The sequence below is a fragment of the Hetaerina americana genome, unplaced genomic scaffold (assembly GCF_022747635.1).
Source record: "Hetaerina americana unplaced genomic scaffold, ioHetAmer1.1.p SCAF_10, whole genome shotgun sequence".
Taxonomy (NCBI): Eukaryota; Metazoa; Arthropoda; class Insecta; order Odonata; family Calopterygidae; genus Hetaerina; species Hetaerina americana.
In genome coordinates this window covers 70,648,181-70,662,140 of record NW_027286070.1, presented here as the reverse complement: position 1 = coordinate 70,662,140, position 13,960 = coordinate 70,648,181, and the positions used below count along the sequence as shown (strand labels likewise).

General features: G+C 36.7%; 1 protein-coding gene across 1 annotated transcript; it reads right to left on the bottom strand.

The window, feature by feature from the left end:
* Nucleotides 1-464: 464 nt before the first annotated feature.
* LOC139700222 (UPF0415 protein C7orf25 homolog) lies at nt 465-13,535 on the bottom strand. The gene is made up of 6 exons (XM_071598839.1): nt 13,262-13,535; nt 12,823-13,075; nt 8,124-8,218; nt 3,026-3,440; nt 1,744-2,006; nt 465-767 (listed from the first exon to the last, which is right to left on the bottom strand). Exons 1-6 carry the CDS (start codon nt 13,409-13,411, stop codon nt 690-692), a joined length of 1,254 nt encoding a protein of 417 aa, XP_071454940.1. The 5' UTR covers nt 13,412-13,535; the 3' UTR covers nt 465-689.
* Between the last annotated feature and the right edge of the window lie 425 nt (nt 13,536-13,960).

Genomic DNA, 13,960 nt, shown 5'->3' with positions numbered 1-13,960 from the left:
ATATTTTGCATTCCAAGGATGCCACCCACATATAGTACCCCAAGACCACACTCCAAGATGGCAATCTCCAATCCCCTTCCATCTTATTTGAAAATACACGCATGACCGAGCAGTCCCATTCAAGTTTCCCATCAAAATGCAACACAATGCACATTATTACACTTGCATTGAATTTTTATATTTTTTGGAAAAGGTCATGTAGGCAGATTGTTTTTACCTCCATTGATTTCCATGACAATATTTAGAGTTCCTTGTCAAGAAGCATTAAGGAGAGATGTATTAAAACATAAATTCATTCTATGTATGCATAACTTTTTCATCTTGTATTTTCAGCTGGCTCTTCCTCTAAGTATTACTACGCTGGTTGTTTTCTTCTTATAACTCTCACTCTGAGCCAAGAGACCAATAACTTTCAGAAGCATTACATGATACTAATAAAGAAGGAGCAATGAAATGTCTCAATGTTAAGCTAAAAATATTTAATGTGCAATGAAAATGCACCTTGTATTCCATAGTCATCAAATTTTCATACGTACATTTTTGCCGAGAAATAAATTTATTCAACTTCAATGCCAATACTTTGTTTCCAATAAAGAAAGAGCATATTCCATTCATATGATGATGTATATTCCACCTCCAAATAATATTAAACAAAATAATTAAATTTCAATAATAAATATAACGTTTCATTATAACAATGGAGGTCCAAACTGTTTTCCTTCAGTCAATGCTCTTGATTCATGCACAAAGACAGGGAACTCGTAGCCCTGAAAATGGAATTAATAGCAGTAATTAAGAAGTATCCAATGGTGTATTCTATTTTAAGTAACTCTATAATAAACTCAATAATGACAGAAACAATGACTAATTCCACCAATATGCACAGCTACCCGTAGTATAAAATTCAAAACATCTAACTTAAAAGCTCTAAGTTAAAAAGCCAACCATTATTCTCACATGTTTAACCCAATCAGTTTTTAATAGGAGAGGCTAGAGCTCTGCTCATGCCAACCATTATTCAGAGTGTAAAAATCATTTGCCTTGACCGGTGGTACATTGCGCACGACTATGAATTACTGTCACATTGTACGTGCGGTGTTTCATCGCAACATCTTGTTCCTTAAAAGCCCCTAAAATTTCAGAGTTTAAGAGGATGCCTCCATAGCTTAACTGGATAAAGCAATGAACCGGACATTGAGGGATCTGGGTTTGAATCCCGGTCAAGGCGAATGATTTCAACACACTAAAATTGTTGCATCGAAATGCATATTAGCAGATGACTCCGTTTAAAGTTACTGTTGCCACATTTCCCGCAGTTTCTTTGGAATCTGCTCGTGCTGATAATCAATACTAGGAAACAGATATTTAAATTCAAATGAATTCATGATTAAATGATTTCAAAGTAAAAATTCTCAACAGCAATGAACATAACATTCTTGATGCCAAAGGATTTTGGGATATGTACATATGGTAAACTGTTTTCAATCCATATCATCTTAATCTCTTAAAAATTAATAAAGCACAAGACTTTTGATAGAGCCATCTACTTTTAACTGCAATATCCCAAATGATAATGGAAACCAGAAAATCACACCCTACTGGTCCAGTCAAGTGGCATATCAACTAGATGTGAATTTACTCTAAGCGCCCTTTCTAATCATTAGCCAGATGATCAATGTAATTGGCTGCTGCAATCCAATTCAATACCTCAAAAACAGACTGATATAACAGCAATCCCCTTACCTGGTTTCTTGCAGATCGTACAAAACCTCCATTTGCAGTAACGGTGATGGCTTTGAGGGCAACTCCAGTCGCAAACACAGCTCTTGACCTCTCCTTAATCCTGCCCCGTGTTTTTAGGTTCGCCCAGTTCTCTTCGCCATCTTCAACAATGTTAAGACGTGGTACAAACTCAGCCGCTCGCCCCCTCTCGCCAGGTCCCCCCAAAGTGTTTAGAATGGTCATGAAGGAATCAAATGCTGACTTGCAAACACAAAGCTGCTTGCCTAAAGAAGAACACAAATAAACAGAGAGTTGCATCACACAGCCAAGCACTTTGCCATAAGAGGACCTCAATGGAGACAAAACCATACACAATAAGATAGACACAAGGGAGAGTGAATATTGAGATGACAATACTTGGACTCAATATTTTAAGTTGTTACAGACATTTGTTGGCCAAATTATATTCAACACAACATTACCTAGAACACTTTCAAAAGAAATTTTGAAATTACCACAATTTTTGGCCTCCTACAACATACATGGTGATATCTCAAGAACAAGAGTAATAAATATGATTCTGTGCTGGTAAATAGAACATCAAGTATTATTTAGAAAGGGAACACTTATTCCCTGCTGGTCACAAAATGACTTATTTTTTTCATACAAGGAGAGAGAAATGAAAGAGATGTTTCTCCCTCAACACTATCACTCAAATGACCACCCCAGGGGCCAAGACACTTTTGCAGCCACCTCACTGAGGAACGGACACTGCCTGAACTACCTTTCGCCTGGTTTCTACCCTTTCACCCAGTTCTTCATTCATTTTTCCCGAGTTAACTATCCTGTGCCTTCTCCAGAATTCCCACTGGGGTGGACACTCTGAACATGGCTTCCATATAATACAGAAAAATGTGAGAAGTGGATATTTTACTTCACAAAATTCAACTGTACGGACATATTGATAAGTGGATCACAGTACATTGACAGCCATTTAATGAAATCTACTTCATGATATGTAAATTGCAGGAATTGAAAAGCCTGCATTAATTTACAAAAGAAAACAATTTCATGACTGAATTACAATGAATTACAACTTTTAAAAAAAACACAAAGAAAATATTTAAAAAGTTATCTAGACTAATCTCTGTATCTTGAATTTGCAGCTGATGCGGTCAACTGGGAAGATCCCTTAAATTTGTATATTTCAGTCAATGTCTGTTAGTACTAGTATTAAGTATCGATGACAGTGCCCATCAAAAAAAAAAAAAGGTTAAAAGACCCTTTGTATAATATAACACACCTTCAAATAAAGCTTCAAGAACAGGTTTAACTGGATGTTTCATTTCCTGAGCTGCTTGCTCTCTTAGAATAGGCTGCTTATAATTCCAATTGCAACCTCCATTTGTTAAGGCTGAGACATAGGCCAACAGAGTAGTCACATCCAGGTTAAGGCAATTAGGCTCTACATCTAAGTCACTGTACAAAGGAACGTGCTCAGAAAACTGCGACAAATCCCCTTGACCCTCCAATTCTTGACTACCAGCACCACTGCACTCGACATCATGTTCCTCATTCTCATCACTAGATTCGCTGTCTTCGTCGTCAAACTGACAAGGAAAGCTGTCAGGCATGCGCTTCCCGACAATGGTCACTCCTATATCTTCCAACGTGCTGGCTAGGGATTCCTCAATCCCACTTGAGAAAACAAAAACCACCTAAAGAGACAAAAACAGAAAAACTTACTAAATTCTTAAAAATCAGACTTTGACATGTATATTCAGGACCTAAACCCTTATCAGGACACACACGATAAATTAAATGATGCAAGAAGTAACAATATGATTCAGAGTCAAATGATAATTAATGCCTCACCATACACAGCTCACGCTTAGAAGCCTGGCAGTTCTAATTCACATATTGAGCTATGAAGATAGTACATTCTAGTAAATTAAACGGATGAAAAAATTTCAGAATTCTGCTGTCAAATTTACCTGTTTTGCCATTGGCAGAAAATAGGAAACCTGATCTTGAAAAATTAACTCTGCCTTCAGAAAACACGTATTATTATGGCTAATCCCGAACACCTGCTTCAAATATACAGGGTCCGTACAATAACTATCGGGACTGGTTCAAAAAATCAAAATGTATCGCAGTTATCATTACAATTACTTAATAATCTCCAAAATACATTCCTCCTGCATTGATACATGCTTAGTTCGGCACGTCTGCCACTCGTCAAAAGCCCGCTGGAAGTCGGTTTCCGGAATATTGCTGAGAGCATTTGACGTCGCCGCTTGAACCACCTCGATGGAATCTAACCGATATCCTTTGAGCTCCCTTTTTATTCACAGAAACAAGAAAACGTCAGGTGGAGCCAGGTCAGAACTGTTTAAAAAAAACCATTTAGTAAGGTTTGCACTGGGAATAAACTTCAACGGTGCTGACATTCATCATCGGGAAATTTGTGCTCTGCACGGACCAATTGTGAAGGGTGACAAGAGTTGAGTGTATCAGTGTTGCCGTTTGTTTGGGAGTGAGCACTTATGTCCACGATGATGACGGGATTGGCCTCCCATCTTTGGTGAACAATGAACTTCACCAGAAATTGGTCAAAAATTTCGCGTAAAATGGTGTTTTACAATATATGAAATTCATAGAAAAATGTTCACAGATTTCTAGGACTCTGCTGCATGGAAACATGACTGAAAAGTTAGGCTGCTCCATGTTTTGAGCTCATCTCGACAAGGAACCTCAAGATAGCGTCATTACAAGGAACTTCAATATAGCATCATTACAAGGAACTTCAATATGGCGTCATTACAAGGAACTTCAATATGGCGTCATTACAAGGAACTTCAAGATAGCGTCATTACAAGGAACTTCAATATAGCGTCATTACAAGGAACTTCAATATAGCGTCATTACAAGGAACTTCAATATAGCGTCATTACAAGGAACTTCAATATAGCGTCATTACAAGGAACTTCAATATAGCGTCATTACAAGGAACTTCAATATAGCGTCATTACAAGGAACTTCAATATAGCGTCATTACAAGGAACTTCAATATAGCGTCATTACAAGGAACTTCAATATAGCGTCATTACAAGGAACTTCAATATAGCGTCATTACAAGGAACTTCAAGATAGCGTCATTACAAGGAACTTCAAGATAGCGTCATTACAAGGAACTTCAATATAGCGTCATTACAAGGAACTTCAATATAGCGTCATTACAAGGAACTTCAATATAGCGTCATTACAAGGAACTTCAATATAGCGTCATTACAAGGAACTTCAAGATAGCGTCATTACAAGGAACTTCAATATAGCGTCATTACAAGGAACTTCAATATAGCGTCATTACAAGGAACTTCAATATAGCGTCATTACAAGGAACTTCAATATAGCGTCATTACAAGGAACTTCAAGATAGCGTCATTACAAGGAACTTCAAGATAGCGTCATTACAAGGAACTTCAATATGGCGTCATTACAAGGAACTTCAAGATAGCGTCATTACAAGGAACTTCAAGATAGCATCATTAATCAGCTGCAATCTCAGGCGGCAGAGTTTTATACTGAAGGAAGTTGAAAACTAGTTCAGAGATATGACAAATGTTTAAATCTATCTGGCGAATATGCAAAAAAACAGAAGAGATATGCAGTTTTTAGACGAAAATGATAAATTTTTCTATACCTATGCCAATGTATTTTTCACAGCATAACGGAGTTTACTTTCTAAAGAGCCCATGTACTATGGGTTAATAGAATTTATTTACAGAAAGTTGACATCAGTACCCAGCTTTTCAATTTCCAATGATAACATATAGTAGTCATCTCACCTAGAAATTCAACAAGGAGTTATCTCAAAATGATTTCAGGATTATAATATGTATTGCTTTGACTCATTGTATCATGAAATTGTTAATTATTAATTTCTATCGCAATAATCACATGAATATAAACAAATGGTCTCACAGTGCTATTCATTTATCAAAAGCTATTAATTTGGCCAACTTCATTTGCACATAGAATCCTGCTAACTTAAAATCTAGTGGAATTCAATTGCCTCTAAACATATCATGTTGTCACAGAGGCTTCCATCAGCCGTAATATTCTCAAATATTTCTAGAAGATGAGCAAGTCATACGTGTTAGTGCGCTAATTCTGCAAATGGTATAATTTAAGCATGACTGAGAACAGAGCATTGGGTCAACACTACCAAAATTTGCAAAAGAAAACTAGCATAATTTTCTAAAGGTTAACTCACATTCATAAAATAGCAAACATTCATCATTCACTTACTGCATGAAAATAGATCAAATAAATGGGATAATACCATTGCTAAACATATCTAATCATCATGCTTTATTGAAGTTACTTATGAATGACAGAGATAATATGAGGTAATTCTGCGATTTAGTTCGTTCAATTAAGATCTTACCAACTTTACACACAGACAGACTAAGGAATGGTTTGATACTAATCATTTACATTTAAATACTAACAACACTCAGCATATTGTGTACAGTCTCAAATCAAAATTAACTGATATTGAAACTGCTAAAATACTAGGAATTTATATTGATACAAAAGGTAACTGGGAGACTCACATCAGTCATACCTGTACTAAACTGAGTAAATATGTTAAGAAAGCTCAAGTTTCTCATTTCCAATGAGTATCGTTTAACGCTTTACCATGCCTTCTTTCAATGTCATTTGAACTATGGTGTTGAATTATGGGGTCATTCCCCACATGTTAAACAAATTTTGCAACTACAAAAGAGAGCTATTTGCCCTCTTGCTAATATACCACCACATGATTCCTGCAAACCTTTTTTTATTAGGTATGGAATCGTGACTGTATTTAGTTTATATATCCCTAAGGCTCTTGATTCATGTGAAAATTAATCTAGAAACTAACCAATTAAGATCTAACATCCATAACTACTCCACAAGAGGTAAATCAAATCTAAATACTACTTATTGTAGATTGTCATCAACTTACAACACATATCCTAATACGATCATACGACTATACAACTATCTGCCTACTCAGTTGAAATCTGACTGTATCCAGGGTTTCAAGAATAGGGTACACATATACCTGGTTACTTGCTCACCTACTTTACTCATTGGATGAATCCTTAGGTGACTATCTTCATCACATTTAAGAACTTGTGTTTATACGTTAAATAAATAATTTTATTGACGACATTTAATATTGTTGTACCATTTTTCAAAATGAATTAAGTATTATTATTACTAATATATACGATATTTCTATTTTTGAGGCCTCCTATTTAGCATAAAAGGTGATAAAAATTGTGTTGAAAAACACTGGGTAGCTAGAATAATATCCCCAGTTAATCTGTATTTTGCTTACTCCAGACCTCTGGCCCCACTTAGCCCATATTAGCAAAGGTTTGCTGCATTTTTTTCATATTTGAATGTAACTTTACAAATTTTACTAAACATCAACCAGGTTGTTTGCCTACTTAGCCTATATCCCTTCTATTTTAACAATAGAAGATGCAGATAGGACAGAGTAGAGCCATTTCAATGCATGATCGGGCATGACCAAGCAACCTACCAAACTATAGAAATTTTCTCTAATCTCCTGAGATTTTACAATAAACAGATTTGAGTGTATGTGCATTGAAATTATATACTTTTGGGTAAAGTTCAGTTGAGTGCATCTGAAAATGAGGAAAAAAGAAAGCAAAGAGAAAGTGATGGGAGCAAAAACTTCAAAACTCAACTCAACTTCACAACTCAAAACAAAGAAAAGGTCCTCCCTTAAGGTATTCAGTATCAAAAACCCTAACTTCCAACATTCCCTATTCAACTATGAGGTTAAAATTCAAAATGACCCCAGAATATTTCTACCCCACAGGGTCAAGCACCAAATCATCACCTGAGTTTGTTTTTAATGTTGTTTTTTTTAATTAAGAAGGCAATTGGTGACATGGGAGTTCATTTTGGCCCAATGATTTTGTTCCCTTATTCTTTCTATTGACTTCAATAGCCATAAATATTTTCTTTGCCCATGTCTTCTACTTTTGTTGAATTTTCACAGTAAAAGTCCCTTCTATTTGAATGATATTCAGATGGAAAATTTAAAATTGCAGACAAAATACATCATTTTTAGGTACAAATGCAACATTCCATTAGTCTAAGCTGAGATCCCTCGAGAAGCTGAGGCCCAGAGGCTATTACCACAAAATTAGGAATGCCTCCAGACAATTATTTCACTCTTGGGATTTGTTCCTGGTCCTTGGGGTGAGAAGCCAGTACACTAGCCACTAAACCTACCTTGCCCCCACATCATATTATTCTTACTTAATATAAACTTCAACTGGTGCAGGCTTATACAAAAATTAGACCACACTCACCTCTGGTGGACGGAACATATACAAATGTTGTCTGGCACATGCCAGGAATTCTTGAGCCTGATCGATGACATTCCTTTGGCCATACTCCCCAGCACCTGCAAACAAAATGGAGAACGGAAACATTATTTTCTGCAGCTAGAGTGGCCAAATAAACTATTAAGTAAACTTAACTAATATTAATTTAAATTCAGGAGCATAAATTAAAATCAATTCTCCTTTACATGCAGTTAAAATCCTATCATTTGCAAGGGGATATAAACAAGCCACTATAATTCTAAATTGGTATATAAATTTTAAACTGAGATACGTAACCAATTAACAATAAGATTTTGAGGAGTAAAAATGAACCGAGATTTTACAAAACATGCACACACATTGAATGAAACCATTAACATATTACTCCAACGTGATACAAAGGAAATAGCATACCAATAGCTTGTTAACACACTCAGCATACATTAACTCCTTAGATTGATTCACTTAGGAAGGAGAGAGACAAATAGGTCAATACCATTCACTAAAACTGGCAGTCAGACCTCTCTTTTCCTTCTGGACAGTATTTTAAGATCTGAACAATTAAATATTTCTCATCAAAGAATCCCCACAATTAGAATATCTTGGGGTTAACATAGGACAGAAAAAGTAAAGTAAACATAGGACTCACATCTGGGACTAACTGTCCCAAAGAGGACAATTACAGTAAAACTCAATTAATTTATTAACAACATTAGGCACTTGGAAGTCCAAAATCACTTCAGCTGTTGACGCAGATATGCATAATGTACAATATGCATACGATAATACCCTCGTTTAATGATGACAAACAATAAGGAATGGTATTTGAAAAGTAAGCAGTGGCACTAGCCAGGGTCAAGATTTAATAATAAAACAAAATGTGATTCCTTATTTGAATATATGTCATCAAGCAGGAAATTCTGGATTATCATGTAATTTTCCAAGTAGAGGCTCTTAAAAAGGAAGGCTGGTACTCAGGGAACCCTAAAAACTAGGAATCATATAGCAACTATGTCATCATCAAGTTTCTCTCCTCTAAAGCTGCAGTCAAACATGGCAGAATGATTTCAACGTGTTGCTATTACGAGGGTGGTCTGAAAAGTTTCCAAACTCAATGTGAATATATCAGCACTCTTGAATAAAAGCTAGTGAATTTTGTCGTTCATCCATTGACAGCTACTCACCAAAGTTTCAGCCATTTTGGATGCGCAGTTGTTATGTAACAGCCATTTGAGTGAATTGATGAAAGCGTTTTGGTGAAAATGGAAAAAATTAAGTATCGAGCTGTCATTAAATATTTGTTTTTGAAAGGCAATTCGCCTACACAAATCAAAGATGAGTTGGATTCTCTTTTGGGGACTCAGCGTCTTCATTCACCACGGTGAAATTTTGCACGGCTGAATTTAAACGTGGCCGTAAGAGCTTGAGAGGTGACGAACGCTCGGGACGTCCAAAAACTGCAACTACTGACGAAAACATCGCCAAAGTTCACCAACTGGTGCTAGACGACCGCGGAATTAAAGTGAGAGAGGTAGCAGAGGTTATGAACATGTCAAAAGAACGTGTTTGTCACATATTAAATCAACATTTAGGCATTAGAGAGCTGTCCGTGCGTTGGGTGCCGCGTTTGATCACGTTAGACCAAAAACGTGTTCGAATGAACATTTCACACGCTCTGTTGGTGCAGTTTAGGTGCAATAAATCCAAGTTTTGGTGCCGATTAATTACTGTAGATGAAACTTGGATACACCATTATATGCCCGAAAGAAAAATACAGCCCAAACAGTGGTCCGCAAAGGGGGAACCGGCTCCATGAAAAGCAAAAACTATTTTTCCGGCTGGGAAAGTGATGGCGACTGTTTTTTGGAATATTCATGGAGTTATTTTAATCGATTAACCTTCAAAAAGGAAAAACCATTATAGGAGCATACTACACATCATTACTTGACAATCTGAAGGCAGAACTTGCGGGAAAAACAGCCACATTCGCAGAAAAAGAAAATCCTGTTTCACCAAGACACCTCAGCAGTTTTCACGGCAAAAATCCGCAAATAATGGTTTGAACTGCTTGACCATCCGCCTTAATCACCAGATCCAGCCCAAAGCGACTACTTTTTGTTCCCTCATCTAAAAATTGCGCTCGGAGAACAGAGATTTCCATCAAGAGGCAATCACCTTCGTGAACGATTATTTTGCAGAGAAAAACGCCAAGTACTATTTGGATGGGCTACAGAGATGGGAGCATCGTTGGGAGAAGTGTGAGGAGTTATAAGGAGACTATGTTGAAAAATAACCAAAAAATTTTCAGAAAAATTGTCTGGTATCTTTGTTAGGTCGGAAACTTTTCAGACCACCCTTGTATATGGGATGCTCTTCTGTTCCTTATTAATAGAGCCTGAATGTGTCACTTACTGTGTCTGAACAGACCCTTTCTTCTTCTTTTAAAACATTCCAAGGGTCATAATTCAGATTTATATTGACAACCTGATAAAGGAATAAATGAATTATAAGTTACATAATTTGAAAAATGTAATATGTACCAATTGAAAATTAGAATGTAATTACTATCAGTACGTCACAGTAGTCCAGGGGTAGAGCATTGGACTACTGACCCGGGAGGGCCTGGGTTCAATTACCAGACAATCGTCTCCGGGCACCTGCAGCTCCACCCAAACTATGTGATTTTTTGGGTACCAGATCTTCCTGGGAAACCATAACCGGCACAGGGAAAGGAACTGGCCCCCCTACCCTGATGGTGAATTTCACACGCCCTCGGGCTTATGACTGGGTGAACTCTAACATCACCTACCAAACCAACCTTCGGGGTGATTACTGTGTTTATCATTTAATTATTAACAAAGTGCCAATATTTTAAAAATAATAGAGTGCCTTAATATTTCAAATTTACTTCCAATTTTTTATCAAAATGTGTATCCAGATTATTATATCAGAGACGAAGGTTACTACTATTTTCCACCAATTAACTTATAAATTATTAAGTGGAAAATTGCAGCAGTCTTCATCTCTGTTATTATGAAACAGTTCCACCGCATTGCACCTGAATCTGTAATTACTAACAAATTATTATCTCATGCAACACAACACAAAAATATCTTCATGGGAATGCGTCTGCATGTTATTACTTACATCGTTGCGCTAATTTAAAATTACCACAATGCTTTTTGAAATACTATAACTGTACCAAGCTACCATAAAATCCATAACCACTAAGAATATGTCTTGAATACAGTTTCAACAAAGGTTTCCGAGCAAATGTTAGGAACGCAGCATGATCTCAACAGAATCATGAACCAGGCAGAAAGACACATGAATGCACTGTATAAGTTTTCACTGTAATTGTATCTTTTCAGTAGACCATGAACTTGGCAAGAAACACAATTTCCAGGTGCATATTCGAAGATAGGAAAACAGCTTATAAAGATCGTATAATGCTGCTACCTCTTCTTGGTTTTGGTCATGGATTGCTTCAATAATTATGGCCTAAAATGACAAATCAATAGGATTGTAAGATCTACCCAACAGGGCAGATTACCTCAATACAGCCAGCCACTAATGAATATGTCCACTTTCTATTTCCAATAAATACCACTGGATTTATTCCAATATTGTGAATTCAATTATGGTAATATTGGAGGCATGATAACAAATCTTTTAAGAGGAATCTTTCATGGCATAAACTAGAATGATTGCCTCATACAGCCCACCAAAAAGATGAAGCACAGTCAGGTGACAAACAAAGAAGAGGATGGATGACCAAAGTTATGGCAGTGTGATAAAATGACGAAAATGTGAGGGAAAGAGAAGACAGACAGAAGAGAGGGGCGAGTGGAAGTAGATTGTAAAAGAGCACATGACCTTAGATGGGCAGCAGTACTAATGCCGAATAAATGATACTGATAGGGAGAGGGCTGGAAAGGGGGTCATTAAGAGGTGGAGGAATGTTTTAAGACTCCACGACGCAATGTAAGGGCAATCCATAACTTATCCACAATCGTTTGACCGGGCACAATAATGAAGTTTTTACAACATTGTTTATAAGGAAATTAAATGACCCATTCAAATGTTTTGGGTCCCCAAGGGATAATTTTGTGCAAGGTTACCATCCTCCATAAATCACCCTTAATTCTATGATAAAACTTCCATTTTCCCTATTCCACCTCTTTCATCAATGTATGTACCTTTGAATAAGATTTGAAGCATTAAGGGTCAGTTCACAATCCATATTCTTATATGTGGACAGTGGGTATTTTTCCCTTGTTGAGTTAAGAATGCTGTACAAGGAAAAATTGTGCTGAATAAATCAACAGCATTAAATGTAGTATATACTAAGTTAATAAAAAAAATAAAACGCTCCGACCAATATGTACCACAACATAATTCAAAATCATTTTTAATTGGCATTCTCCTGTCGAATAGAGAACCTCATAACATTCCTAGCCTCATGCTTGAGAGGCGAGCGGGAATTAAAACCAAACATACATACGATAACACAATAAAATTTGCGAATGTTTGCGCATGATCTGTCATTGCCTAATACAGGACAATCAATTACGGTCATCTCCTAAGCTCCGGGAAATGTTTTTATTCTCATTTTTTAAATCCGTTTTCAAATTATTACCCAATACCTCATTGACACTACATCATAATATAATGGCAATAATACCTGAACAGAGTTGGGTAAGGGCCCGAGGATTACGAGCTACAACTTTCATCCATTGCCTCCCTTTTTCCGCTACAACGTCAACACATAATCTCGTCGATGACCCATTGGAATCGTCTTCTCCCGACTTAAATGTGAAATGTTGAAGGACTGACACCAGGCCATTACATGACTCAAGTGTATTTGCCAAAGCCCAAAAATGATGGAGATTGGTGCATAGCAGGTGCTCCTTTTTTACTCGCCCAAGTTTCAGTGTCTGCAATGCGAAGTTTAACGGTCAATTTATTTTGATTTGTGCGTATAGGACTTGTTATAATTATTCAGACCCACCAGACTTATTCTCAATTTCACTTGAGTCTTAACAAAACTCACAAGTCGGTATTTATATTACTGCTAACAATTAAGTGAAAGAAAAAGGAGATCAGCAAATATCAGCACAAACCTTCACGAGGAAATTGATTTCCTGCTTGATTTTCTTCTGGAGTTTGGATATTCCATTAACATCACTGAATTGAGAAACTTTATTCAATAACTCCTGTCCACCTATTATTTTATCATTCAATTGCTTAGTTAGCTCGCTGTTTAACTCCATACTTCCACCTATTTTTTGGTTTAGTTACGTTCACTTTCACTCTTAAAAATCCTTGAGCCAAATAAACCTTCATCACTACGTCAAATTTTCCCCTTCATGAATAGCCCGATGTAGATGACCATGACCGCGCCCAACCATTCATTTATTAGACACTTGAGGTGAGGGCGCTGCTTTCGACGGTTGGCGCCGTTTCAAAGGTAAATTCATTTCCGATTGCATGCGAATAATAAAAAACCATTACGGGATAACTGAACAGCTGAGTACGTCATTTCCAGTTCATCAAAGCGTGGGACTTGTATCTATTCAATGAATCAGAAAATGTATACAGCATGAAGAAATACTTGTCCAGATCATTAAAGGAAATGGTTTCTTTATCTGATTCCGTATGGGTACTCAAACTCACCACTACAATCTTTGTTACTAATGCCAGTTCTTAAGTACATCAGTTAACTGAACTTGGCCCACGACTATGTACCGGCCGTTGGAGCTCTGGATTTTTCAGTCACACCAACGTAAATATTTTTCCACGAAGTAACTAAGTAATTCCCC

Coding starts and splice junctions, on each gene's coding strand:
- LOC139700222 (XM_071598839.1), bottom strand. CDS start 13,411: ATGGAGTTAAACAGCGAGCTAACTAAGCAATTGAATGATAAAATAATA. Junction 8,219..12,822: donor CCTTACCCAACTCTGTTCAG/GTATTATTGCCA, acceptor TTTTGTTTGCAG/GTGCTGGGGAGTATGGCCAA. Junction 768..1,743: donor TACGATCTGCAAGAAACCAG/GTAAGGGGATTG, acceptor TTCCATTTTCAG/GGCTACGAGTTCCCTGTCTT.